The 27,447-nt window shown below is 44.4% G+C and overlaps 1 protein-coding gene across 3 annotated transcripts in view; it reads right to left on the bottom strand.

Moving 5' to 3' along the window:
• The window catches only part of SCN10A (sodium voltage-gated channel alpha subunit 10), a 93,630-nt gene that overhangs the window by 53,128 nt on the left and 13,055 nt on the right, over window positions 1–27,447 (bottom strand). For 2 of the 3 annotated variants that reach the window (XM_042902999.1, XM_042903000.1), the window contains exons 4-12: window positions 15,504–15,632; window positions 14,831–14,922; window positions 12,619–12,810; window positions 12,127–12,193; window positions 8,560–8,701; window positions 8,218–8,415; window positions 7,333–7,503; window positions 3,778–4,071; window positions 1,286–1,397 (exon numbers count right to left, since the gene is read on the bottom strand). In XM_042902999.1, coding sequence (XP_042758933.1) covers window positions 1,286–1,397; window positions 3,778–4,071; window positions 7,333–7,503; window positions 8,218–8,415; window positions 8,560–8,701; window positions 12,127–12,193; window positions 12,619–12,810; window positions 14,831–14,922; window positions 15,504–15,632 — 1,397 coding nt within the window. The remainder of the gene's footprint in view (window positions 1–1,285; window positions 1,398–3,777; window positions 4,072–7,332; window positions 7,504–8,217; window positions 8,416–8,559; window positions 8,702–12,126; window positions 12,194–12,618; window positions 12,811–14,830; window positions 14,923–15,503; window positions 15,633–27,447) is intronic. The other variant, XM_042903001.1, reaches the window with a different exon arrangement.

The raw sequence follows: 27,447 nt of genomic DNA, 5'->3' as shown, positions 1-27,447 counted from the left end.
GAGGTTGCATCTGAGTTCTGAAGAGCTCAGGGTCGGAAGAGTGCTGGGCTGGTCCTTGGTCATTGCCAAGTATATTTTACTGGAGTCATTGTAGTTCCCACGTGGTCTCTGGTGGGAGAGCCACCGAGATGGCTGTTCTCTCTTTGCCTCTCACTCACCTTCCCTAACCCTCAAGTGGGCCAAGGTCATCACCTAGCTACTTTCCTGCTATGCAGGCCACGGGGCACTCTCAGAGGCTGCCTAAGGCTTTCTCTACCCAGGTAGGTCACCTGCTTCTCTACTGTATAGTTTCTGTACCATGCTGGGCATGTGAGTCTTTTTCTAAGACTTGCCACCTCTCACTTCCCCTAGAAAGTAAGACATAGATTGGCTCTGTTTTCAAATCCCTCAAACATCTTTTTTTGTTTGTTTGTTTCGCCATGCCCTCCCCCACAGTTAGGATTCAGTACAGGGCTGGGAGGGGAGCACACAGAGCCCTTTCTCAGGAACACACCAGCATCTAAGTTCCCCCTCCCTCCTTCAGCCCAGTACACGTTAAATTTGTCTAGGGGAGATACATGGCTGGACAAGACTAAGGCCATATTTTCCATGCCCTGAGGCAAAATAAAGGCCGAATAAGAAGACAGGCCTTATACAGGATACAATCATGCTCTTTGGGAACCTGTGTGTCAGGTGACCATGACCCAGTGCTGTTGCCTTCTTCCAGGTAGAAGCAACTGGAACTTAGACACATCCCTGAGGAGGGTGAATGGGCTCCCATTTGATTGATAGAGCCCTAAATTAACAAGAATTTAGTTAAATTGACTGATTAATTTACTTAAATTATCTTCCAATGCCCAGCATAATGTGGGCTTGAGACAGAAATTAAGTTATAACCATACGAGTTACAACCATGAAAAATGACAGGATAATTTCACCATATTTGAAAATTAAGGACTGTAAAATTTCTTGCATACCTGAGGTAGCTTGACATTCTCTGGTTTCTGCCAGATGACTTTCTAAAATTTAGTTTTATGAATACATATGAGGCTGATGTTAATTTAAACAAGAGATGAATAGGGTGTTTCAAACTCATTGGATTCTATTGTTTTTGAAAAATTATCCACATTTAAAAAAACACATTGATAAAGGGTGATGGGACCAAGGGCATAAGAAAGAGGAGTATTTAGGATCCCAGGACACAGATGGGCGATATATTTGACACAGATTTGGGGCATCCCCTGTGCTGCTCAAATGCAGACTCATCACAGCACAGTTGATGGAAATTCCAATGAGCAGTACTTACCCTCAAGGACAGAGGTCATGATGCTGACAACACTCATTACCCTTTGGGCTCGGAAAGGTTCATTCAGGTATTCTGCTGATAAGAAAGTCTTCTTCTGTCCTGCATCAAATGCCTGCTGGGACACAAACAATCAGGATATTCCCCCAACCTGAAGTCATCAGTGGCAAAAACGGGTCACTCAGCCTCTTATTGGCCCATCTCATGAGGTTGTGAGTTGCCTGGTGAAGCTATGTTCCTCTGTAGCTGTGCTTTCCCATTTGGGAAATGGGGCTGCTTCTTGAACTTGGGGTAAGAGCTTAGGCATGAGGACCAGGACATAGAGTTGGGGGTGCAAGCAGAGTCTAGCTTTGTAGCTGACATTGTAACCTGGGCTCACCTGAGGGTCTGCTAATTCCTGCCTGAGGACAGAGTCCTTGGGCAGCAGCGTGGGCATGGGGCTGCCTCAAGGGTCTCTGAGGTTTCTACTAAAGGGAAGTGACAGCTGCAGGAGCGGTGGGCCAGGAAGTCATTCCAAGGCTTCGTCTGCGCTGTGCATATGGTGTTCAGACAGAATTCCTCTTCCAGGACAGGTGTTTTTTGACCTCCCTTCTGATAGGCCCCTTTCTCTCCCCAGCATATAACTCAGTCCCAGCTCCGGTCCTTTTCTTTCTGAGGGAATATTCATGTGTCTTGATTCTCCAGTGTTAGTTGTTTGACACAGCCCTTTTGAACCTTCCCTCTTTGGGCCCTCCCGGGGAAGTTCCACCTGGGTTCTGTGCTCTAACTCTAGTCCTACACTACCCCAGATGTGGGGAGTCTGGGGCCCAGAGAAGCTGATTCTGGCACTGCACAAACATTCAGAATCCAAATTCAGCTGGCATGAGCACATGCCATAGGTGAAGTTCATAGGTAGATAGTAAGTATTTTAATACATATAAAGAATGTTCCGAAAGTTTTCAACCATGAGGACTCAACAAGAGATGCTAGCATAGCTATTGTTATTTTCAGGCAAATGTGTATCAGTGCAGGCACTTTATGGTTCCATTTAACCCTTCAGCCATTTAGAAACCTTTTTAATGGGGGACTTGGAGGCCTGAAGAATTTAAGGGGCTTGTTACAGGTGACTCAGTTGGTAAATGGCAAACCTGTGATTGAAACCCACGGCCGTGTGACACAGAGGGCTTAAAGAGTTAATCTTACACTAGCTGAATAACTTAACTAAAATGAATCAAAGTCAGAATATCTAGGGAGGTGATAATCTAGGGAGAAATTCCTGAATGAGGTATTTTCTGGAGTGTTAAAGCAACTCCAAGAGAGGTCTGCAGGTTGGCTTTGACTTTTGGACTCTGTTGATGACTCTTTGTTGGCTCTTGGAGACCCACTCTCCGCCTTCTCTACCCCGCCCTGTGCCTGGGGAAGGTGGTCTGTACTCTCTCGTTCTGGTCAGGCTTGGCCGATGGGAGGCACAGACAGAAGATCAGAGTCTGGAAGGAGAGGGACTATCACCTGGCTTCTTCCCTGCAGCGCTGTGACTGACCTCCCCCCCTGGATCACAAGTTCTGTGGGACCACCCAGCTCTTGCTGGGTTCTGGTTCTGGTCCTTCCCCTCACCACTTCAGCCTACGCATATAACAGCTTCCCACCATTGCTCATCTCTAAGTGCCTCACTGTCCCTTCTCAGTTCAAAGCCCAGTGCATACCTCTCCCCCAGTTGCCCGCTGGAGTGGTATCTGTTTCTTGCTGGGATCACATGGCATCCAATCAGAGATGGAGCTAAGGTAACCCTGTAGGACTTATCCAAGTCAGGAGAGCCATATCCTGGTTAGTCTACAAGTCTGTTTGAGAACTGCTCTGGGTCCCTGGCTAGCCAGAGAGGGCAAATGAAAAACACTGGAAGCATCATTACTGAAACTAAAGGGAGAGCTCAAATTAAATCACAGCTCGCAATCCAATGAGGAGTCCCTGGTTTTCCATTACACTCTGTGATTATTCTATGAAGAGTGCTCACCAGTTAGTCACTGTTGCCTAATTTGTACATTTTGGCAAGTTATTGCTTCTCTGAGTAAAGCAAGGGATACTTTGCTTCTGCTAATATCTATCCAGGGCACCTCCCAGGATTTCTCTGGGTCCCATGGGCCAAACCCAGCATAGTTTGCACAGAGCTACAAGCAGAAAGAGAAGAACCTTCCCTTTTTCCCATACTCATCCAGGAACCAGGCAGGCCTGTCTCTAAAGCAGTAATAGTGAGTGGAGACAGAGGAACACAGAAAAAAATAAAAGGATCAGCTGGAAAATAATTTGTATTATTGTACTGCAGAGGAAACCAGAAAACCGGTTTGACCTCAGGTAAATCCAATATCTCTGACTCTCACCTGCCCTGTCTGTAAAATGGGGATAGAGGGGAAATGTTGGACACAATGTTGTCTAAAGGAGCCTTCCATGGGTGGCACTCAGTGTTTGTTGGCCCTCACCTGGAGGGCGGCTCAAGAGATCTGGAGCATTGACGAACTTACCGAGACTTCCATGCCTCCAGGAGCAAGCTCACCAGTGGGCAATGTGGAGTGTCTGTCTTCTCCAAGTCCTGAGCCAGGGTTGGAGGGCTGAGGCAGCGGACTCTTAGGGAGGGGGCCTTGCTGGCCGGCACCCCCACCCAGCAGCAGGGAGCCCCGACGGCTGTCACGGTCTCCAGGAAAGACTCCATCATCTGTGGCCCCATCGGGGAATGAGGCGTCCAGGCAAGGGGCCCGGAAATGGAACACACTGCCGTGGCTAGCCCGGCGCCTCCCAGAGGTGAGACCTAGGAAAGACTGGGCATTGCCCCAAAGGACCAGGAAAAAAGGCAGACTGGAAGCTCATCCTGCAGGCATATCTGGGGCTCAACACTTCCTCCACCCATTCCTATTTCCCTGCCCTTATTCTCATGCCTTTATTCCAGAAAAAAATTTAAGACATAGATCCAAGGGGTATTCTAGGTAAACATGGGAAGAGAACAGGGGAAAAGAATATTTTTGACATGGCCTGGGAAAAGGCCAAGAGTGATTACAGAGTGCTTAAGATCAGCAAGTAGGTCACGATGGCCAAGGATGTCAGAAGACAATCTTGTCACCCAGACGAGTCAGCTATTTACAGCCTTAGCCCATAGGACTGGACAAAACTGTCTTAAATTCCCCACTCCACAAGTAAAGCTGTGACCTAAGGAGACTATTATGCACACCAGTATTGGAACAAGCTCGGTAAATGGTTTGTTGAATGAACAAGTGCACTTTATTGTCTGAAAATTAGGTTCTGCAATTCATTAGATCCAGCCTATACAAATGTGAGAGTTTGTGTGGTGCAGGAGGAGATGAGAGCTTTGTAATGTAATGAGCTTCCAGGATCCCTTGAGGCAAACTTTGAATAGTCAACAATGGGGAGATTGAAGGGAGAGTTGCAGCCTAATTTCCTGGAAGAATAATGCCATGCCTCCAGATCAATAAACATTTCCCATCAAAATCTTCCACTGAGGGAATGGCGAGGCTTACAGTTGCCAGAGAAAAGGAGCTAATTCACAGGCCTAGAGACCCTGGAGGGTGAGTATGCTGGGTTGGCCAGTGCCCACGACCACTGTGGGAACCTGACCATAACAAGTTATCAGTTCTATTCTAAGCCATATGAACTATTTCTAGACATCTACACGCTGAGTTGCTACCAAACTTTGTCATACTGCTGAATGTCCCCCCTTCCTTAATTCCTCGTATTTACTAAACTACTAAAGTTGGGACATTTTGTCAATTAGAGTCCTCCTTACTTATCCCCCTATCCCACAGAACTGAAGTTTCCTTTTTGGATTATTTGGAGCCCGACACTGTTCAGCAACTATCATTGCAATCCTGGTATCATAAACAGAGCATTCTTTGCCTAGAATATATGTCCAAGGATCACGAAACTCATAAAACCCCATGAATCCTTCCCACTTTTGAAGTAAAGGAGTAGAATTAGCAAATTCTTATTAAAAATGGGATGGCTGAGTTATTTGCAGGTGGGCAGTAAGCAAACAAATGAAACAAACTAAGAAGAAAATTTTGGTCCCATGTTTGACAGGTGGTGCTTCCCTGGCCACCAATTAATATTCCAGAATTAACCTGTTTGACCAATGGTGGCCAATGACTTCTGAATCTAAGTACTAGACTTGTCTTAAAACGCATCATCCAAGCAGGCCAACTTGTGTCCTGGGGGTTCCCTGAAACCTCTGCTGTGTCTCTTGTTGTTTGCTACCCCTAACCTCTCACCCACTGCTGCTGTTTGGAAAATGACTTTATATAAACACTGCTGATGGTCTGTTTACCACAGGAACGCACCTGGGAAAGGAGGAAGGGGATGCCCTCTTGAATGAATTTCAATCCTTTAGTTAGCATTAAAGAGGTACCCAAAGGGTGCTTCCCTGCTTTGGCACATATACGTTCTATTTTAGGCCTGGAAAATACTCCTCCCCCCCTCCCCTGCAGTCCTCAGTTATTAGAGGAACCCCTACTCACTATTTACTATTCCTCTCAATGATCTCCTCCTCCGTGAAGTCTTTCTTGATACACCTCCACTCCCATAAGCGTGGATGCTTCCTCTTCTATTCCCAAAACACCATGTATGTTTCCCTAATGTAGTATATAGCACACAGTTGTTTACATATCTGCCTCCTCCAAATGGAAGTCCTTGGGAAATGGACCATCAGTCATCTCTAGGTGCACATCATGCACCTAGTATTGTTGAATTAACAAGACACAGTTCCTCTTTTGCCCATTTCAAGGTAAACATAGCTGGAGAGATGAGCACACATGTCCATCTGGTGTGTTTGTGTCCAATTATTGGACAGCCGGGTGCTAATTTATGTGAGGCTGACTGTATGAGGGGAGTTAAAGCCCGATTCGCAGTATCATCGACATTTCCATGGAGGCTATGGTTCAGTCTGTCCTGTGATTGTCAGAGCCCTAGTGAAATCCCCTTTGAAATGTCTTCTGAATTGTACCTCGTGCATGCCAGGTGCTGCTTAAAACAGGCAGAACAAGGAAGGGAAGGGCACAGAATCTGATGAATGAGGAAGTGTGGATATCACTGAGGCCAGTGTGCATGTGAGTATATCTGTGTACATATATGCACACATAAGTCTGGAGATTATAGAGACAGTATTATAAAAAGTAGAATGTCCTTCAGATGAGCATATGAAAAGAGACTGAGAGAGAACTGAGGGACAGGAGGCCTGACAAATAGCCAGTTGATCCCCTCTTCCATACTATTAGTGTGGGAACTGCTCTTTCACAAAGGGATTATGATCTCTTAGGCCTCTGGAAAGGACGTGTTTGCCATACACAGGCCTTCCAAGGGAGAGAGAGGTGATGGGAGGAAACTTGGTGAGGCTAGGGAATCTTGGAGTGGGATGCAGAAGATTTGGGTGGTGGACAGAATTGTTACAGGGTCTAGTGAGGTTCTGAAGTTATTCCGAGGCTGGACTGTATCACAGAGATGGGGGCTGTAATCTTCTTTGCCAGCAACAGGTGAGAGTCTGGGTTGTGGGGGCTGAGGCAAAAAGTCAGAAAGAAGCTTGTAAATGATTTCAGCACCACAAACAGAATTGCAGATCAGAGTGTTAGAAGGAAGCTAACGCTTCCTGTCCACAGGTCCATGGACACCTCAAGGTCAGCATGTCCAATATGGGCTCACCACTTTCCCTACAAACCTGGTTTCTTCCTCCGGTGCTCCTCCCTTAGAATCACCACCCATCTGATTGCCCAATTCTGAAAACTGGGAGTCATTTTGGACTCCTCTCTCCTTTTTCCACATTCCACAGTCCCAGTCTCCTTGTCCCCTACCCCCAGGAAAAGTCAGAATCCACCCCTTTTCCGTATCCACGATGCCCCTCTCTTAGTTTAGGCCACCATGTGGTGGGGGGGTCGATGTGCTGTCTGGATTACTAAAACATCCTCCCAATCTTGAGCCTCCTGCTGTCTGCCTGCCACAAACCTCTTCCCAATCCAACCTATTGTCCGTGGCGGCTGCAAAGGCGGGTAATCTTTAGAACACGAACTTGAGCTCCTTACCATCCTGCGTTGGTTGTAAGGATCAGATTGGGGTGATTTGCTGTCATCTGTGGAGCCCTCTGACACCCTCGGCTTCATCCTGGGCATTCTCTCACTGGCAGTTTTGGAGGCTAAAGGTGATCCATTGTGGGAATGGAGAGAAGCTGTGTCAATCCCCAGGGCTGCCAGCACCTGAAGAGAGAGAACAGCAGCTGCAGCCAACAATATGTGCTTGAGCTTTGCATAAATGTGCCCCTCAGACGTGGGATGTCACAGAGGTGAGGGCATCTAGAACAGAGAGGGTCAGGATTAGGACCTGGGTGGTGGTGGGATTGAGGCATGGCAGGAAGGGCCACCTCTGGGTCATCTCTTTCATTTGCACCGAGTAATGTGTCCTGCTGATTCCCTGCCCAAATCCCTTTTACCAGGTCAGTCCACTCATCTTCAGCAGCTTGAGTGTTAGCTGTTAATGGATCACAGCTACAGCATCCTGCAGAATATTTCCTTTCATTGTACATTTGGCTGGGGGCGGGCATAAGGGTGTAAAATGCCACCCCCTTGTCTCAAGAAAGGCTAACGTTGTGGTACTAGTCATGCCCCAGAACTCTGCATGGGATCAGGCTGAAGGTAGTCTCTAGCTGAGGCCACTTTCTAGTTTAATTCATCTCCTGTCCTGCTTCCTTCTTTCTCCTTTTCCTGACGGCACCCCTCAATAAATCACTGGCACAAGATCTTGATTCAGGTTCCCTTTTTGAGAAAACCTGACCTAAGTTGGTGCTTGAGGTACAATAAATCATTCTTACAGTTCCATAGCATGACAGCCTTAATGTAAGTGGCTTCTCCAGACCCCTCCCCAAGAACGTTCAGCCTGCAGCAGATTTCACAAAGCGTGCACCCCTCACAGACCTCCTGCTCCTTCCGGAGCATCTCGAGGGCCTCCTGGAACTTTTTCTCCTTGGCTTCAATTTCATCAATGGTGGCCTGGTTCTGCTCCTCATATGCCATGGTGACCACAGCCAAGATCAAGTTGACCAGGTAGAAAGACCCCAGAAAGATGACCAGCACGAAAAAGACCATATACATTTTCCCAGAAGCCCTCAGCGTCTGCAGATTCAAGAGAAAGAAGAGAGATCTGTATCCAGAGTACGTGGGCCCCTGACATTGCCAGACTCTTCCAAGAAAAATGTAGGCATGCATCTGACTCCCCGGCCTCCAACCAAGTCCGTAGGGGGGCATGCAGCTCAATACCTGCTGGTAGAGGCGTTCCCAGGAATCCTGTGTCATGAGGCGGAAGAGTGACAGGAAAGCCCAAGCAAAGGAGTCGAAGCTGGTGTAGTTAAAATCTGGGTTGTCAGATGTTTTAAGACAGAAATAACCTTCAGGGCAATGGCTGCAGCAAGAATAGAGAAGGTCATCAATTGCACAGCCCCTCTGTTTACTGGGGGCAAGGCAGCCCTGGGCTGTAGGAAGACCATAGGCGTTGAGGTCAAAGATTGGAACTCAAGACCTGGCCTCCCTCTGATTAGTCGGATGACCTTGATCTCCTTAAGGCTCAGTTTCTCTTGCATATTTAAATGGGGATGGTAATACTTTCACTTCAGAGTTTCATGCAGAGGGGTACGGCCAGGGAAGGCCAGCTGACTGCCTCGACATGATCCCATAAGGTGGCTAACTCCCTGCAAGTTCATACCAGGGGAGGGAGAGTCAGTACAATAATGCAGACTTAAGACCTGAGCGTCTGGCATCACCTGCCAACCTGTCCGTCAAAGGACTCACACTGGGGAGTCAAGCTCACTCCCCAATTATACGTAATAATGAAAACGATACTTTCCACTTACTGAGCACTTACTATGTGCCCCTCTCTCTCCTAAGTGCATTACAAATGCTATAATTTAATTACCTTAACAATCCTTTCTTACAGATGTGGAAGCTGAGGTTCAGAAAAAGGAAGTCAGCTGCCTGAAACCATACAGATGCCAGTATATTTATTTAAGAGGAGGAGTATATCTGTCAAGTAGCCTATGAAGACTGACTGATGAAGAAAGGCCAACTTGAAGATAACCACGTGAGTACTGAGGGGGGCAGTGATGGACTGACTCTTTACTCTCTCACGATAAGGGAGTAAGTTGATGTAAAGAAGTCTGTCTAAGCTCAAGGCATGTGACGTGCTCTCACCCGCCCCAGTGGGATGACTCTGCTGAGAAAACAGTAATTCCTTGTTTGGAGTTTGGGATTCTATGGCTCCAGCATGCCTCCACCAACACCAGTCTCAGGGGCTGTCCTTATCCCAGACATCCATGCAAACACATAATCCTGGGACCCATACAGTTGATTAGGGTCCCAGCAACTTGACTATGATTAATCCCAACTCTATCTTCAATCTCGGTTGGAGATTTGCGAGTTCCTGCACTCTATAGGCCCACGTTTAAAGACAGATAGTCTTTTGTTTTGCCCTCTGAGGAGCTAATCAACCTGTTACCTGTAGGTCTGCTTGTTAACTCCGAGGGTAGCCGTATGTCTACGTCTTCCATTAAACCCCACTACAGCTGTTACACATCAACAACGAATTGCTCTGAGAATTAAGTGAGCCCACAGTACAAAGGTTCTCTCATGGTGCCTTCAGCATCGTAAGTATTGTATGTAAAATGAAGATGAAAATTCCTGGTATTTTTAACCTGCACTGACCAAAAGAATGGACTGGAAGAACATATTTGAAAGAATCCTGGAAATCATGAAGTGTTTCCTAGTACTTGGTCTCCATTTTGAGAACAGTGCCACTGGTCAGTGCGGGCCTTTGCTCGGGGCTCTGGCTTCTCTGTGGCCCAGCACAGGACATAGGTTCTGTCTTCACAGGATGCTGTTCAAGTCTCACTCCACCCATCATCCTGAACCGGCCTCTCTTGCCTTTCCAACCCTATCCACCCCTTTATCTCCTGGCCATGACCTGCCCAGCAGGATGTCTGGCCTTTTTTGGAGCTGTGTTGGGGGGCTACGGATGAACCCCATAACTTTACCACAGTAGGTTGGGCTACTCTGGAGCCATCGCCATGAGAGATGCCATTATCCAGACAAGAAAAGGAATTGAGGGGGCCTTCAGTTTAGATTTAAGCCAAAGGCAAATGATACCAGAACAACCCCATCCCTGAGCCAAAGAACCAAATGCCAAGTGCATTTGTGAAGAAAGAGGCCAAGGAGCTGATGTTGATCAAATTCTCCACCTCCATCCTTCAGCTCTGAGATTGTTTTTCTAGTGAGTAGATCAAGGCAAAGCTCTATATAGGTCTCCCTCAGCTCCACATGGGCAATATGGAGTTGTTAGCCCTTCAGGGAGTGGGGTCATTTGGGCTCAGGGCTTCGGATCCCCAGCTGTGGAGATGGGAAAGATGAGCCTTGCTGATCTGTGGCCTGAACTCTTTCTGCTCATGCCCGCCCCTGAGTGGTCAAAGCATCAGGCAAGCTTGAGGGGACCCCGAGCCCCTTGCTTTGTCTCACATTCTGTTCTGCCACCTGGAATGGCCTCCATCCAAACCATCTCTTGTTCAACCAAACTGGAGACACCCTGCCTGCCCTTCAATGCTCACCTCGACCACCACCTCTAGGAAATCTTCCCTGGCCTCCTGCCCTGCCTCCCGCCATCACCTCACTGTGTTTCCCCGGCCCATGGAGTCTCTAGCACAGTACTGCTTCTTCACAGGGTAGCATCCTTATGTATATGCATCAGAGCTCACAAACTGGCAGCTTGCAGGCTGAATTTGGCTTGCAGAAATATTTTGTTTGGCCCACAATATGTAGACATTTTTTGGAATTGGTAGCCAATGTTTGTAGTTGGGAGATTTCACATAAAAATCTAAATTCCTTATCTCTCTTTTAAAAGTGAGAAGAGCTGGAAGCAATGGACCAACATTTCCACGTGGCAACCCAAAGCCGGACTGGGTGGTGGCTGGCCCTTTTGGATGGGGCACAAACTGTCATCGCTCGGTTCCTACCCAGCCTGATCCTCTCATTTGTTGTCATGTATCTGGCCTCTGTAAGAATTTGAAATGGCTCAGTGTCATACACAGGTTTCTTCCTCTGTCATGTGTGGATAATGAAACCCATGTGATGGAGTTGTGATGATTAAACGTAAAACATTTGACACAAAACATATTTAATGAGTATTAGTTTCTTCCTGGGGTAGATTACCAAAATGGCCACGACGATTTCCCTGCCCGTATCTGTATCTCTTTGCAATAGGATGCTGCAGCTCCTCTGATCAAGAGGTACAGTTTATCTCCCCAGCGCTTGGATTTGCACTGGGCAGTGACTTGCTTTGGCCAACAGAATGCAGTAGAAGTGACACTGTGCCTCTTCTAAACCTAGGTCCCAAGAAACCTTGCATACTTCCCCTCTTTCTCTTGGCACTCTGCCTCTGCCATGAGAATGAGACCATGCTGGGGTATAAGACCACATGGAACAGAGAAGCCACCCCAGCTGAGACCAGCTAGATTTGCTGGCCCCCTGCTAATCTGTCCATTGTTTGCGGATGTATGATAAAACTCAGTCAATGCCAAAACACCAGGCTGATCTCAGCTCAACATGCTGATGTGCAGAATCCTGAGCTGGTGTTTTAAGCCACAGAAATCTTGGGGCTATTTGTTACATGGCAAAAGCTAACTCATACACTCCCTCCCCCTGAGCCTGGGATGACAAAAGCCATGACTTATTCATTTCTACACCTTCCTTGGGATCTGAAGACCAGTCCCTATCTAGAAAATGATGATGATAAGGAGAAAGGACTGCTGGGCATTGGTGCTTTGTCATGGGTTGGGCACTCACCCTGCATCAGATCCATTGCCACACAGTAAGGGATCTGAAGTGCCTGGCTTATTGTAGTAGAAATCTGCAGAAGAAAGGAAGAAATGAAAGCCTTGCATATGCTTCTGAACCCTCTAGCTCAAGCCTTGTGTGGTAAAGGCAACACTTCTCAAATCTTCTGCCTGAGCAAGATGCATTCCCTTGGCTATGTGCTTTCAGTGGGCACACTGGGACATTCGGAAGGAGAAAAGTCCCATCTTGGAAGAGAAAAGCGGAGCAGTGACTTCAGTCTGAGCCTCCCCCAGCAGAATGACTTGTGCCCAGGTTCATAGCTCATTTCCTTGTAAATAGGACAGGGGCAACAGAAAATGGGGACCCCAAAGTAAAATATAGCTCAAGAGAACCATTTAAGCAGGAAAGAGGAGTCAAAAATATATTTCTATGTAGGTATGCAGGGGCTTCAGTCCCCCTTGCCAACCAGACCTTCATCCTCTTGGCAGAAGTTCCACTCGTGTTTTCCATAAGAGGAGTAATTGCCTGTCTCATTGAGAGCGGTACAATTCTTGACACATTTGTTCTTGAGGTTGCCCTTGAAGAGCTGCAGGCCCACCAAGGCAAAGACACTCAAGCAGAAGACGGTGAGGATGGTCACATCCGCCAGTTTCTTCACCGAGTGGATCAGGGCTCCCACAATGACCTTCAGCCCTGTGGGAAGATGATAGCAACACTTCCACGTGGATGACGTACCACACACACAGAACACTGGCATGTCTGCGTTTTAACCATCCTGTCCTTTCACCATGTATAAGTGTGAGGTACTTTACAGACCCTGGGGCAGTTCCAAGCCCGGCTCCTCATCTAAGCCTCGCAATAGCCCTGAGACAGAGGCAGAGATTATTGTCCCATTGTAAAGATGAGACAACTGAGACCCAAGTGATATATTTCTTATCATCATAAGGCTAATATAATACACTTCTGACAGTAGAAATTCAATTTTAAAAATAATTGTTGAATACCTGCTATGTTTCATGCACTAAACTAGACATGAGGCTTCTAATTTGACTCTAATAATTTGACATCTGTTTTTCTATACTCACTTCAATTCTGGGAGGCAGCTTGAGGCTGGGGACACACGGACCTTTGTGTGTGTGTTGAGAGAGAGAGATGGCAGAGACAGAGAGAGAAAGAGAGAGAGAGGGAGAAACCTAATCAGAAGGAGCTGCCTCAGGGACAAGCACAGCTGGCAGTAAAGTTTAAGGAGGGAGGATTTGTGGCCATGGCAAATGAAATCAGCTTCTTTGAGAGAGTAGCTTCACAGGTAGCAGAAAGAACTCTGAGGAGGGACGAAGTCTGGGACTGATCCTTGTCTTGTCATTTTGGTTAACAAATAACCCATTGAGCACTACCTGTGTTGGCCCCTGGGGTAGGAGCTGAGCAGGGGCTAAGGCACTGGCATGTGGTGGGGTTGTCTGACAACGGAGGGGAAGTGCCATAGCATTATCGAGCAGGTGGGCACACACAGAGGCAACCCCTAACTGAAGCCTGGGGTGGGGATGGGATGGGATGGTGTGGAGTGTGGGGAAGTTGAGGGAGACTAGAGAGTCTCCTTGAGAAAGTCAAATCTTGGCAGAGCCCTGAGGAAGGAATATCAGTTGAGTGAAGACGGGAAGGGCTCTCTTGGTAGAGGAGCAGCATGGCCAAGAGCTGGGAGATGAGCAAAGGCAGGGAGCATTTATGGAACCACAGGTGGATTCTAGAACATGATGCAAGGTGGATACAGGAGAGAGGTGAGACAGGAGACGGGGTGTGGACAGGAAAGGTCTTGTAAACAACACTCAGGGTTTTCCTGGCTAAGACTAGGTGAGAGAGACACTAAGTGGCAGCACTAAGTGAGGAAGCTTATCCAGCAGAAGTTGGCAAAGACTTTCCGATCCTTCCCTGCAGAGTCGGACAGAGAATGGTAGAAAGGACTTCACCCATAGTTTGAGCGTTTCTGTTTTCCAGATAAGAGCATGGATTCTCAGGGGTGAGGGAAGGGAGATAATCCAACAGGCCACAAGGTGGAAGCTGTCTTAAGCTTTGCCTGGTCTCTGGACTCACTATCCTTTCTACCAACTCAGCGGACGATGAGGCACATCCCTGAGATACTGGTGACAACAGAGGTTTGGAGGCCAAATGAGACGAGCGTTGTGAACTACTTTTGTTTCTGAATTCTCTGTGATCAAGAATTGCCCAATCCTTTTCTCTCTGTGGGCCCAAAGACGGGCCTGTCGCTCAAGCTTTCAGGTATATGGAAATGGCAAACACACCCACTAGAGCCTGGGACTGCCTGCTCCCTTCCTCCCTATTTGCAAGTTTACACCTTTGGTCTAGGATGTGAATGAGGACCTCCAGCTGGAGGCTTGTCTGAAGCCCCCGACAGGAACACAAAATGAGGACGTGACCTTGTCATTTGTCGATGGTGAGTCCGTGAGGTACTGTGCACAGAGCATTGGCCCAGGAATCGGGACATCAGGTCTCCAGGTCGCACTTTGCCTCTAAATAGTGATGAGGACTTGGGAGTGTGTTTTCTACCCTCTGGGCCTCAGTTCCTTTGTCTTTTACAGGGGGACAACAGTTCATGCCCCGGCACTTTGTAGGGCTCTTGCAAAAATCAAAGACGGACGTCAGGCTGTGGAAACCAGCATATGCTCTATGAATACATGTGGTGCTCAAAGCTGCTCACCCGGGATCACAGAAACTGTCTTTAAGGCTCTAAGAACTCTGAATGTCCGCAGGCCTGAGATCCCTCGGAGATCTATCGCTTCGCCAATGTAGCTGTGGGACCAGAAGTCGGTCAGTACCTTCAAGGACAGGGTCCTGGGAATGCATGCAGCATGAATAAGGACAATTTGGGGGTAATGAGAGCCTCAGTGGGACCCGGAATAGACACAAAATCTAATGGCACGTCCACCTATAGACTGACACACAGATTTAATTATTGCAATATCATTTAGAATGGCCCCTGTGAGAAGATGCATTATGATCTAGAACATTCTGGGTACTACATGCATGGATGAGTAGTGAAGCGTGTGGGCTTGGCCAGCCGGTCTCCTCAGACACGCATCTTCTCCACCCACTCAGGCAAACATCTTCAGGCCAGGTAGGTGCAAGGCTGAACCGTGTCTACTCACTTTGATAGGCCATTTATCGGCTCAGAGTTGAGGACTCTGACTTCTCCCGGAAGGTATGGGACTAACCCTGGAAAGCGACTCCCAAAGCAACATTTAGTGGCAAGGAAACCCCAGGCCGTGAAGTTCCAAATGACGAAGCTGGACAGAGGTGAAGAAACATCCCCAGAGCGCAAGCCACCCAGAAGCCCCATGCAAACATAAACATCAGCACGGAAAAATACTCACGCCAGGGTAATGACGCTAAAATCCAACCAGTTCCAAGGATCTCGCAGGTAAGCAAACTCATTTAGACAAAATCCTCTTGCCAGAATCTTTATCAAGGCTTCAAAGGTATAAATGACAGTGAAGACATACCTGGGAGGGGAGGTGGAAAGGAGTGTTAGCCATGCCATGGAGAGAGCTCAAAGGGGAGCTCCTGGAATGGCTCCAAAGGAAAACACGCAAAGATCATCAGGGAGGCTGGGAAAGGGAACTAGATAAGATAAGGAGGGGAGACACAGACTGGGGAACTCAGAGCAGTCACACAGATGGGTGGGGTGGGGACAGATTGAGGTGGCTGAGACGGTGGACAGCATCTTCAGCTCGGAAGGTGGGCAGAGGGCAACGGCAGGTGCAGAACCACCAGAAGGTCTAGAACAAGGATGCTCCTGTTCTCTGAGATGCCCAGAGGGAACCTGGAGGCCCCTTTCCCAACCTGCTGTTGACTGACATGTGGAACAGGGATAAGGTCCTGCTACATCCCTCCTCTCCAAACTTCTCTGCTTCCAGCTGTGTTTTCTTCTCCCACCGCACTTGGCCTGCAAATGTCTCGGGACTCAGGAATCCCAGTCCAAGAGCCACATGAGGCAGGAAACAGCTGGGTGTCACGGAAGAGAAAAGCATCTAAATCCATGAAAATTTTCTCTGGAGGACGGGTCTTGCCAGAGGAAGTCATATCCAACAGTCCTTTTAGTCTGCTGGGCACTTTGTGGGTTTGGAGGTAAGACAGATCTGGAGCTGAGGTTGAGAGTAAGGTAGTGTTTCTCAAATGTTTAGAATCTCTCAGTTACCTGTGGAAGTAGTTTTCAATCTCTAGCAAGTATCTGAACCACCTGGACGGCTTGTTCAAACAGAATTCTGGGGTCCACCCTCAGAATATTCTAAATATAAGAATATTTAGTCAGTCAAGCGTAGGGCCTAAGAATGTGCATTTCTAACACATCTCCAGCTGATGTTAGTGCTGCTAGACTGAGAGAATTACCCCTCTAGGACCAAAGGGATTCAGATGCACATGTAATTTTGGGTACAGTAAGTTTTTTAAATTATAAAATCATATGGGGCGCCTGGGTGGCTCGGTCGGTTAAGCGTCCGACTTCGGCTCAGGTCATGATCTCACGGTCCGTGAGTTCGAGCCCCGCGTCGGGCTCTGTGCTGACAGCTCAGAGCCTGGAGCCTGTTTCGGATTCTGTGTCTCCCTCTCTCTCTGCTCCTCCCCTGTTCATGCTCTGTCTCTCTCTGTCTCAAAAATAAATAAACGTTAAAAAAAATTAAAAAAAAAATAAATTATAAAATCATAAACACAAACACCAGCGTTAAAAATGGAAAGATCCATTATGACAGATCGAACATATGTATTTACCTCTATCCTTTTTGAAATCCTTCTTAAATGTTGGTGGAAGGATTTTTTTTTTTAAAGCATAAATCCACGAGGACAAAGATAATGGAGAACACAACAACAGCATTTTGGAAACTAGGGAGCATGTGGATGGGTAGTCACTGACAAAGCAGACCCAAGAAAGCTGAAACCTGAGCCGGGAAGTGGGGAGTTCCCAGAAGCAAGCCAGCCCACACTGCAGGACTGCTCAGGACTTAGAGATGCTAAATATCTCTGAAAGTGGGATTTGGGGAAAGGGTGTCAGGTGGGGCTGGATACTGTTTGAAAGGCTTTACAAGAAGCGGCCATTCAACGAGGAACTTCCTCTTCTGCTGTGGAAATAGACTGGATGTTCATTCTTTCAAGAGTTGGACGAGAGAGACAGAGAGATTGCATGCTGAAACAGGAGTATAAAGGAAACTTTATATACTGAAAGGCACTCAGCCTGCTCATCCACCCACTCACTTCTGCTTTTAGTTAGTTTCTAGAAGCCTGTAGTCAGGTTAATAGCCCAAGAAGATGCTGTACTTTTTTTTTTTTAATGTTTATTTATTTTTGAGACAGAGAGAGACAGAGCATGAACAGGGGAGGGGCAGAGAGAGAGGGAGACACAGAATCTGAAACAGGCTCCAGGCTCTGAGCTGTCAGCACAGAGCCTGACACGGGGCTCGAACTCATGGACCGTGAGATCATGACCTGAGCCGAAGTTGGGCGCTTAACCGACCAAGCCACCCAGGCGCCCCAAGATGCTGTACTTTTAATGTGAACCGCTAGCCAATGAGCATCAGGAATTGGAAGGATGCTTCACACCACAGACTAAAGCAACCAAACAGGAAAGAAAGAAAAGCTAAAAAGACAACGCAGGGAGCAGAAGAAAAGCTGGGAAAAATTCTTATTAATATTTTTTAGAGAGTTAAGAAGATCCAGGATATGCAGAATAAGAACAGAAGGCTATAAAGACTATTCAAAGAACAAAACAGAACTTTGGGAAATAAAAATATGATGGTGAAAGTAAAACATTAATAGGAGAGCTGGAAATAAAGGTGAAAGAGATCTCATAGGAAGTGGGATAAAAAGAAATGATGAGAGGTGATTAAAAAGCATGAAAATTAGAGATGATCAGACCAGTAGGTACAATGTCTGACTAATAGATCTAGAATGAAATAGACCAAGAAAGAGACAAGAGAAAATTATCAAAGTAATAATTCAAGAAAATCTCTGCAAACTTAAGGATCTAAGTATTCAGTTAAAAATACCCACAAATGTCAAGAAAATGAATGAATGTCAACAAATTTCAGAACATTGTGCACAGACAGAAGACCCCTACTGCTTTTGAGGGAGTGAAAAATCGCAGGTCATATCCAAAGGATTAAGAATCAAAATATCATCAGATTTCTCAATGGCAACCTTAGAGGGTACAAGACAATGGAACAAATGCCTTCAAAATTTTGAGGAGAATAATTTCTCATATAGAATTTCTTCCCAAGCTCAACTGTTAGGATGAGGGTAAAATAAAGACAATTATGGATATGCAAAGTCTCCGAAAATGTGCTTTCCATCTAAGAAAGTTACCATAGGATGCTCCATCCAAACAAGAAAGCAACCAATAAAGAGGAAGATCTGGGGACGCAAGGGAGAGACAAACGGAATCCAAAAGAAAATGGAGAAGGAAAAATCTCCAGACAAGAGCTGCATATCATGTTCGAGAACACCTAGGCCAGACTGAGGCGGAAGCTGGAGGGCTCCAGGAGTGATTTCCCCAAGAAAAATGGGAACTGATGGGTAACCTGACATGATCCAATAAATTGAGGCAAGGATTAAACCCCCGGAGAAGAGCTTGGGAGCAAAGTAGTGATAAATACATAGAACATGAAGCAATGAAATCCTTATTGACTCCAGAGAGAGCAAAAATGTTGTGCTAAAGGAAAATGTCATCAAAGGACACTGCACGATACAGCTGTCATGTCATTTGCTCAGCAATTCTGTTACATAACCGTGTCTGTAGTCAGTCGATGTACATCTTGTCTGATTACCTAACCCAAAATGATAATATAACTACAACAGGGAGACAAGTGTGAGAGGAAAGGAGTGTGGATACGTGGACCTAATTCTTTTTTTTTCCGTAACAGAAAGCCAACAGATAACATCTAAAATGGAAGAATAAAAAATACAGTATGAGTGTATGACTAGAGATAGGGAAGTATCAGAATAAAGAGGTAAAAAATCTGAGAGGACTCGCCTCTGGAAATATGGGATTAGGGGCAAAGAGAAGAGCGTGAAATTGTACTTTTTGTTAGAATCTTTATAGAACTCTGTGACCTTTTAAATCACGAGCCTGTGTATCTTATATAAAAGTAACAATCACATTAAAAAGAGAATAGCAGTAATGCCTGTTCGTATCTGCGAGAGAGAAAGAGTGTTTGAAATTATTCACGAAGAAATCTATATCGGGCTGGCTGGCTGCTTGAGCTGTCAGCTTCCATATCTTGTGGGTTCCCCCCCCCCCCGACTCTTTATGTTTTCTAAATTGGAAAATCTTAACTCAGAATTATAGGTTGTTGGGAAGCTTTGATGGATATTTCTGGCTTTTCAGATCAAATGCAGATCCAGAAATTATGGAGAGCATTCTGAAGACTATTTTCAGTGCTTCACCAGAGAACGCCAGCCTAGGCTGAACACCACCCAGCGCTGGAGGGTTAAAGGTCGCAACCCGGGGGACAGGAGCCGATGGAGTCACGTCCTCTTTCTGGCGGCACTTGGCCCCGAAGGTATTTCTTCGTGTTCTGTTGCGGCATGTTGATGTGATTTTTTAAAATGCAAAAGATATTCCCGATGAAGGAAGAAAATCACTGGGTATTGAGAAAAAGTCAAGCTCTAAGCCCTGGAGCTGTTTGCCCCACTTCCTCAGTTTTAAGATATCCTGATGCCTACTCATTAAAAAATCTCGAGGTTAGGTCCTAAAGGCGAAGATCCATACTATTCAAAATCCTGAATGTATTACTAAGACACATCGCGTGTATTTGGAGAAACGGTCATTTAAAAAGGTTTTACCCCTTATTTTATTTTTTTATGAATATAATTTACTGTCAGATCGGCTCCCGTACAACACCCAGTGCTCACGCCAACAAGTGCCCTCCTCAATGCCCATCACCCATATTCCCTCTCCCCGCCCCCCCCTCCACCCTCGGTTTGTTCTCTGTGATTGAGTCTCTTGTGGTTTGCCTCCCTCCCTCTCTGTTGGTAACTATTTTTTTTTTCCCCCTTCCCTTCCCCCATGGTCTGAAAACACTATAAGCCTTTTTGGTTTGCCAGCCAGAGCAATTCAGTGTGGGAAAACAGAACCTCACTTTGATTTCAGCCCTGGAGGCTGAGGAAACTCACACTGTGAGGCCACAGTTTGTATTCACAATTTCCGCTGTGTTGCTCAAAGGCAGTTCAGGGTCTGAAGGCATGCTTGTGGACCCCCACTGTTTTCCACCAGTAAAGGGTGTACTGCATTTGGAAGGAACGTCTTTCATTTGTACAGTGATGCCTTTCCTTGCTGACCGTGTGGCTGGAGCTTCTTCGGTACCAATTCAATGTATCTATTTTTTTTTTCCAATGGTGGTGAAATATACATAAAATAAAAGCCATCACCATCTTAAGTATGCAATTCAGCGGCATTAAGTACATTCACAACATTGCGTGATCACTACCACTCTCGTCTCCAGAACTTATTATCCCAAACAGAAGGTCTGTACTCCAACCACTCCCCATCCCTCCCTCCCCTGCTCCCTGGCAACCTCAATTCTACTTTTTGTCTCCATAAATTTGCCTACTCTAGGTACCTCATCTAAGAGGAATTATACAAATCATACGATTCGTCCTTGTGTGTCTGGCTGATTTTACTCAGCGTGATGTTTTAAGGTTCATCCATGTTGTAGCATGTGAATGCTGCATGAATGAATCTCATTCATCTTTAATGCTGAACAATAGTCCATTGTCCATACAATGCGTATATCACATTTTGTTTATGCATTCATCCGTCGATGGACATTTGGGCGGTTTCCTACCTTTTGGCTCTCGTGAAGAATGCCGCTATGAACATTGGTGTATAAGCTAACATACCTTTCTAAAGTTTCCAAGCTGATCTTTAATTAATTAAGCCAGAAGTCTCTTCTTTTAAAATGAGCTTCATACGATGAATAAGACAAAAAGTCATTGAGCACTTCTCTCTCACATATATGGTGCGTGTCTACAGAAAACTGATATGCCCGTAGTGTTATTAAACTGTAAAGTAAAATGTCTGCTTAGTTATATGTACATAACAGTCATTGATTTTTTTTTTAATTTCTTAAAAAAAATTTTTTTTAATATTTATTTTTAAGGGGGGGGGCAGTAGGAGCAGGGGAGCGGCAGAGAGAGAGGGAGACACAGAATTTGAAGCAGGCTCCAGGCTCTGAGCTGTCAGCACAGAGCCCGATGCGGGGCTCGAACCCACAAACCGCGAGATCATGACCCGAGCTGAAGTCGGACGCTCAACTGACTGAGCCACCCAGGCGCCCCTATAACAGTCATTGAGTTTAAATGGCAGTCACCTTATAAGAAATCCAGTGGTTCTGTTAAAGGAATTCTACCAATTTCTTCCTGCTTTCTTTCCAACTACAATATTTGTCATTGATTTAGAAGCGGGTTTCATGTCTTACCAGCAAGGGTATAGGAGGAATGGGCACACTATAGTTTTTGATTCTTTTCAACCTTTAACATCAAATTTGGCAATTTGTACTGGAAAGCCTGATTTTGTTTTTGTACTAAAAATAGTCAACTGGTTTAGAAGTGAGGTCAATAAGCTTTGTTGGAAAATACTATGGCAGTTTGGGTAGCTGATTATTATTATTTGATGAAAATGTTATTAGCAGATAATAAACTGGGTACTAGGACAACAGGTTCGCTGATCCAATAACATTCAATGATCATCTTTCATTGTCATGCTATTTTCTCATTTATTTTTTATCTGCTTTTGTGAGATTATCCACATCCATCGTCCACTTGTCTCATGACCTGCAGATTCCAGCTTTGTATTTATGACAGAGTCCATTCATTATTTACATTTGTGACCTTATTTCATATTGTGAGGTTTACTTTTTCTATTTTCATCGCTATTGCTGTATTTCTGCAAGCCACTTTTGAAATGATTCCATTTTTTGAACTGTGATATCAGGCAATGCAAGTCTAACAAATGTAAACAGTAACTGTCAGATGACAATCAAACACATTAGGTAGAATAAGCTACCCATGATCAAGTCCATGTTAACCAGTAGGAACTCTCAGTCCTTGAAACACACACACTGTTTTTAAGAACATGAGAAGACAGAAATTCTATGAAAATTATGGTCAGTCTTACATTCCAGGCTTTTAAATTATCTGTGCTTTTCCTTCTCAATCTGTCAAACGGTTTAGAGGCTAATGATTTAGAGACTTGTGACCAACAGAGCTCCCTGGATAACTTACTGAGAGACGTTGTAGGGGAGGGAGAGACCTGAATTACTGTGCAAAACAGAGTGAGAGGAATCTGGAGTTCCAGGGAACAATACCGAAGGAAGACAGTGAGGCAGAGACATGGAAAAGCAACCCAAAGGGATAATTTATGAGAGAATATTATAAATCAGCCTCATTTACCAAGATAGATCAAGTGAAATGCTGGCAAGTTGAATCCAGCAATGATCAAGCTGGAGCCATTAAAACTAGATTGGCAAATTTATTAATGTAACCTTCTATATTAACAGATGAAAGAGCTAATGATAATCTTAATAAAATAGAAATATTGATAAAAACCAACACCCACTCATAATGAAACTCTTTTTTTACATCCTTCACACACTTTCAATTTTTTGAAATTTAAATCAAAGTTAGTTAACATATAGTATAATAATAATTTCAGGAATAAAATTTAGTGATTCACCTCTTACAAGTAACACCCAGTGCTCATCCCAACAACTGCCCACCTTAATGCCCTCACCCCTTTAGCCCATCCCCCCACCCCAACCCCTCTAGCAACCCTCAGTTTGTTCTCTGTATTTAAGAGACTCTTATGGTTTGTCTCCCTCTCTGTTTTTATACTAGTTTTGCTTCCCTTCCCCTTTGTTCATCTGTTTTGTTTCTTAAATTTCACAAATGAGTGAAATCATATGATATTTGTCTTTCCCTGACTGATTAATATTCCATTGTGTATGTATATACCCCATCTTCTTCATCTGTTCATCAGTCAAAGGACATTTGAGGCCTTTCCATACATTGGCTATTGTTGATAGTGCTGCTATAAACATTGGGGTGCATGTGTCCCTTTGAATCAGCACTCTTGTACCCTTTGGATAAATACCTAGTGCAATTCCTGGGTGGTAGGGTAGTTCTATTTTTGATTTTTTGAGGAACCTCCATACTGTGAAACTCTTTTTTAAAAAATATATTTATTTATTTTGAGAGAGAGAGAGCAAGAGCAAAAGAGGGACAGAGAGAGGGGGAGAGAGAGAATCCCAAGCAGACTCTGTTCTCACACCACAATCCCACATGGGGCTCAATCCCAAGAACCATGAGATCATGACCCGAGCTGAAACCAAGAGTTGGACGCTTAACTGACTGAGCCACCCAGGTGCCCCATAATGAAACTCTTAACAAACCAGAAGTGGAACGAAATTTCCATAACTTGATAAAGGCTAATTATAAAAATCCCATCATCATCATGATAATAGTGAAAATTAGAAGCATACTTTTAAAAATCAAGAGCAAAGGAAATAACACTCATTACTGTAGATTCAATTCACATTGTGCTGAAGGTCTGGTCAGTTCAGTAAGGCAGGAAAAACAAACAAGTGGTATAATAAGACTCACAAAGAAAGAAACAAGTTCATCATTATTTGCAGATGATATAATTGTTTAAATAGAAAACCCAAGAGAATCTACAGGAAAATGTTGAACTTGTTCAGGAGCTCAGCAAGGTTTTTGGGTGCAAAACCAATATGCAGACATTAATAACATTGACATATTTTAGCAATAAAAATAAACACTCAAAAGGACAACCACAATGATAATGTACCTAAGGATAAGAAATGTAAGTCCTTTACATAAGACATAATGTTATAGAGGAATATAAAAGAAGGCCTGTATAAATTGGGAGATATCCCATGCTGATGTGAGGAAAGGCTTGACATCATAAATGTGGCGATTCTCCCAATGGTAATAAATAAATTCAGTGGATCTACAATCGAAGTTTCAACAGATTGGTAAGAAAAAAGCTTGAAAACATGACCCTTCAATTGATATAGAAAAGTAAAGAGAAGGAAGAACTGATTTTCTTTTTTAAGTTTATTTATTTATTTATTTATTTATTTATTTATTTTGAGGGAGGGTGGGACAGACAGAGGGAGAGAGAGAATCCCAAGCAGGCTCTGCTGTGTCAGTGCCAAACCTGACACAGGGCTCGAACTCATGAACTGTGAGGTCATGACCTGAGCTGAAACCAAGAGTCAGACGCTTAACTGACTGAGCCACCCAGATGCCCCAAGCACTAATGATTTTCAAGAAGGTAAATAAGGATGGGTGTTTTGATCAACCAGATCAAACCAGATCAACCAGATCAACAGATTATCAAGCATTCGGATCAGTGGCATTCAGATCAGTGTGGTGTTGACTGACGGAGTAACAAATAAATAATCGGGAGAAACAGACCTGAGTATGCATGAGAATCTGGTGCAAGATGGAGGCAGTAGAAGGAATCACTTTGAAACAATGATCCATTAAAAATGGTGTTGGGATAATCCACACAGAAAAATATTAGAAGCTTATCTCAAGCCATGTGTGTATGCATTCAAGTCTAGGGGGTGGTGTGAAATATCTAAATGTAGAAAGAAATATTATGATGCTTAGCAGAAAATACAGAATACATTTATGGAATACTATATAGCAGTAAAAAAAAATAAATGAAATAAGTACACGTATCCACTTAGGCCAGTCTCAAAATCACAGTATTGATTTTTAAAAAGCATCAGCTAAACACTGTTATTCAACATGGCATTGGAAGTTCTAGCCTCAACAATCAGACAACACCAAGGAATAAAAGGCATCCAAATTGGCAAGGAGGAAGGCAAACTTTCACTCTTCACAGATGACATGATACTACTCCAAATGGAAAACCCAAAAGATTCTACCAAAAAACTGCTAGAACTGATCCATGAGTTCAGCAAAGTTGCAGGATATAAAATCAACGCTCAGAAATCAGTTGCATTCCTATACACCAATAATGAAGCAACAGAAAGAGAAATTAAGGAATTGATCTCACTTACAACTACACCAAAAGTCATAAAACACCTAGGAATAAACCTAACAAAAAAGGTGAAAAATCTATACACTGACAACTATAGAAAGCTTATGAAAGAAATTGAAGAAGACAAAAAAATGGAAAAATATTCCATGCTCCTGCACTGGAAGAACAAGTATTGTTAAGATGTCAATACCACCCCCAAAAATCTATATATTCAAGGCAATCCCTATCAAAATGACACCAGCATTCTTCACAGAGCTAGGACAGACAATCCTAAAATTTGTATGGAACCAAATAGCCAAAGCAATCTGGAAAAAGAAAACCAAAGTTGGAGGCATCACAATCCCAGACTTCAAAATGTATTACAAAACTGTAATCATCAAGACAGTATGGTACTGGCAGAAAAACAGATGCTCAGGTCAATGGAACAGAATAGAGAACCCAGAAATGGATCCACAAACGTATGACCAACTAATCTTTGACAAAGCAGGAAAGAATATCCAATGGAAGAAAGACAGTCTCTTCAGCAAATGGTGCTGGGAAAACTGGACAGCGATATACAGAAGAATAATCCTGGACCATTTTCTTACACCATACATAAAAATAAACTCAACATGGATGAAAGACCTAAACGTAAGACAGGAAGTCATCAAAATCCCCGAGGAGAAAGCAGGAGAAAACCTCTTTGTCCTTGGCCACAGCAACTTCTTACTCAACACATCTCCAGAGGCAAGGGAAACAAAAGCAAAAATGAACTACTGGGACCTCATCAAAATAAAAAGCTGCTGCACAGCGAAGGAAACAATCAGCAAAACTAAAAGGCAACCGACGGAATGGGAGAAGATATTTGCAAATGACATATTCTATAAAGGGTTGGTATCCAAAATCTATAAAGAACTTATCAAGCTCAACATCCAAAAAACAAATAATCCAGTGAAGAAATGGGCAAAAGACATGAATGGACACTTCTCCAAAGAAGACATTCAGATGGCCAACTGACACATGAAAAAATGCTCAACATCACTCATCATCAGGGAAATACAAATCAGAACCACAATGATACCACCTCACACCAGTCAGAATGGCTAAAATAAACAACTTAGGTAACAACAGATGTTACGGAGAAACATGCAGAGAAAGAAGATATTTTTTGCACTGCTGGTGGGAATGCATACTGGTGTGGCCACTCTGGAAAACATGAAGATTCCTCAAAAAATTAAAAATAGAACTATCCTACGACCCAGCAATTGCACTACTATGTATTTGTCCAAGGGATACAGGTATGCTGTTTCGAAGGTATGCCCAACGTTTATAGCAGCATTACTGACAATAGCCAAAGTATGTAAAGAGCCCAAATGTCGATTGATTGATGAATGGATAAAGAAGATGTGGTATATATATACAATGGAGTATTACGTGGCAGTCAAAAAGAATGAAATCTTGCCATTTGCAACTACGTGGATGGAACTAGAGGGTATTATGCTAAGTGAAATTAGCCAATTAGAGAAAGACAAATATCATGACTTTGCTCATGTGAGGAATTTACGATACAAACAGATGAACATAGGGGAAGGGAAGCAAAAATAATATAAAAACAAGGAGGGGGACAAAACATAAGAGACTCAAATACAGAGAACAAACTGAGAGTTGCTGGAGGGGTTTGGGGTGGGGAGATGGGCTAAATGGGCCAGGGGCATTAGGGAGGACACTTGTTGGGATGAGCACTGGGTGTTATACATAGGGATGAATCACTGGAATCTGCTCCTGAAATCATTACAGCACTATATTCTAACTAACTCGGATGTAAATTAAAAAAATTAAAAATTAAAAATTAAAAAAAAATTAAAAAAGCATCAGCTGAAGTGCACACAACATGGCATCATTCATATTCATTTGAAAAGACACGAAACAGTACTTTATGTGTGCGGTGCCAGGGAAACATTCCCCTGTTTGCCATGGGTTTAGTTTCATTTCGTGTGTTCCTTTCTAGGTAAGAAAATATATATCTTTCCGCTGTGCTTTTCCCTGCAACCAAATTGCTGTATTTTGTCAAACGTTTCCCCAGATTCTCAGTATGGTTAGTGACGGGCATCCCAGGGCCTCAAAGGGCCTTTGGAGTGACTCTTTATGAGAGAATATAGAGAGAATATAGAATATCCCCCTGCATTTTTCATCTCCAACTGGGGTCCAATCTGATATATCCTTCCCCTCTGACTGCAGTGTATCTCCAGTTTCTTTCT

Source organism: Panthera leo, chromosome C2 (genome assembly GCF_018350215.1).
Source record: "Panthera leo isolate Ple1 chromosome C2, P.leo_Ple1_pat1.1, whole genome shotgun sequence".
NCBI lineage: Eukaryota > Metazoa > Chordata > Mammalia > Carnivora > Felidae > Panthera > Panthera leo.
The sequence above is the reverse complement of the archived record's forward strand: the minus strand, read 5'-3'. Positions and strand labels throughout refer to the sequence as shown.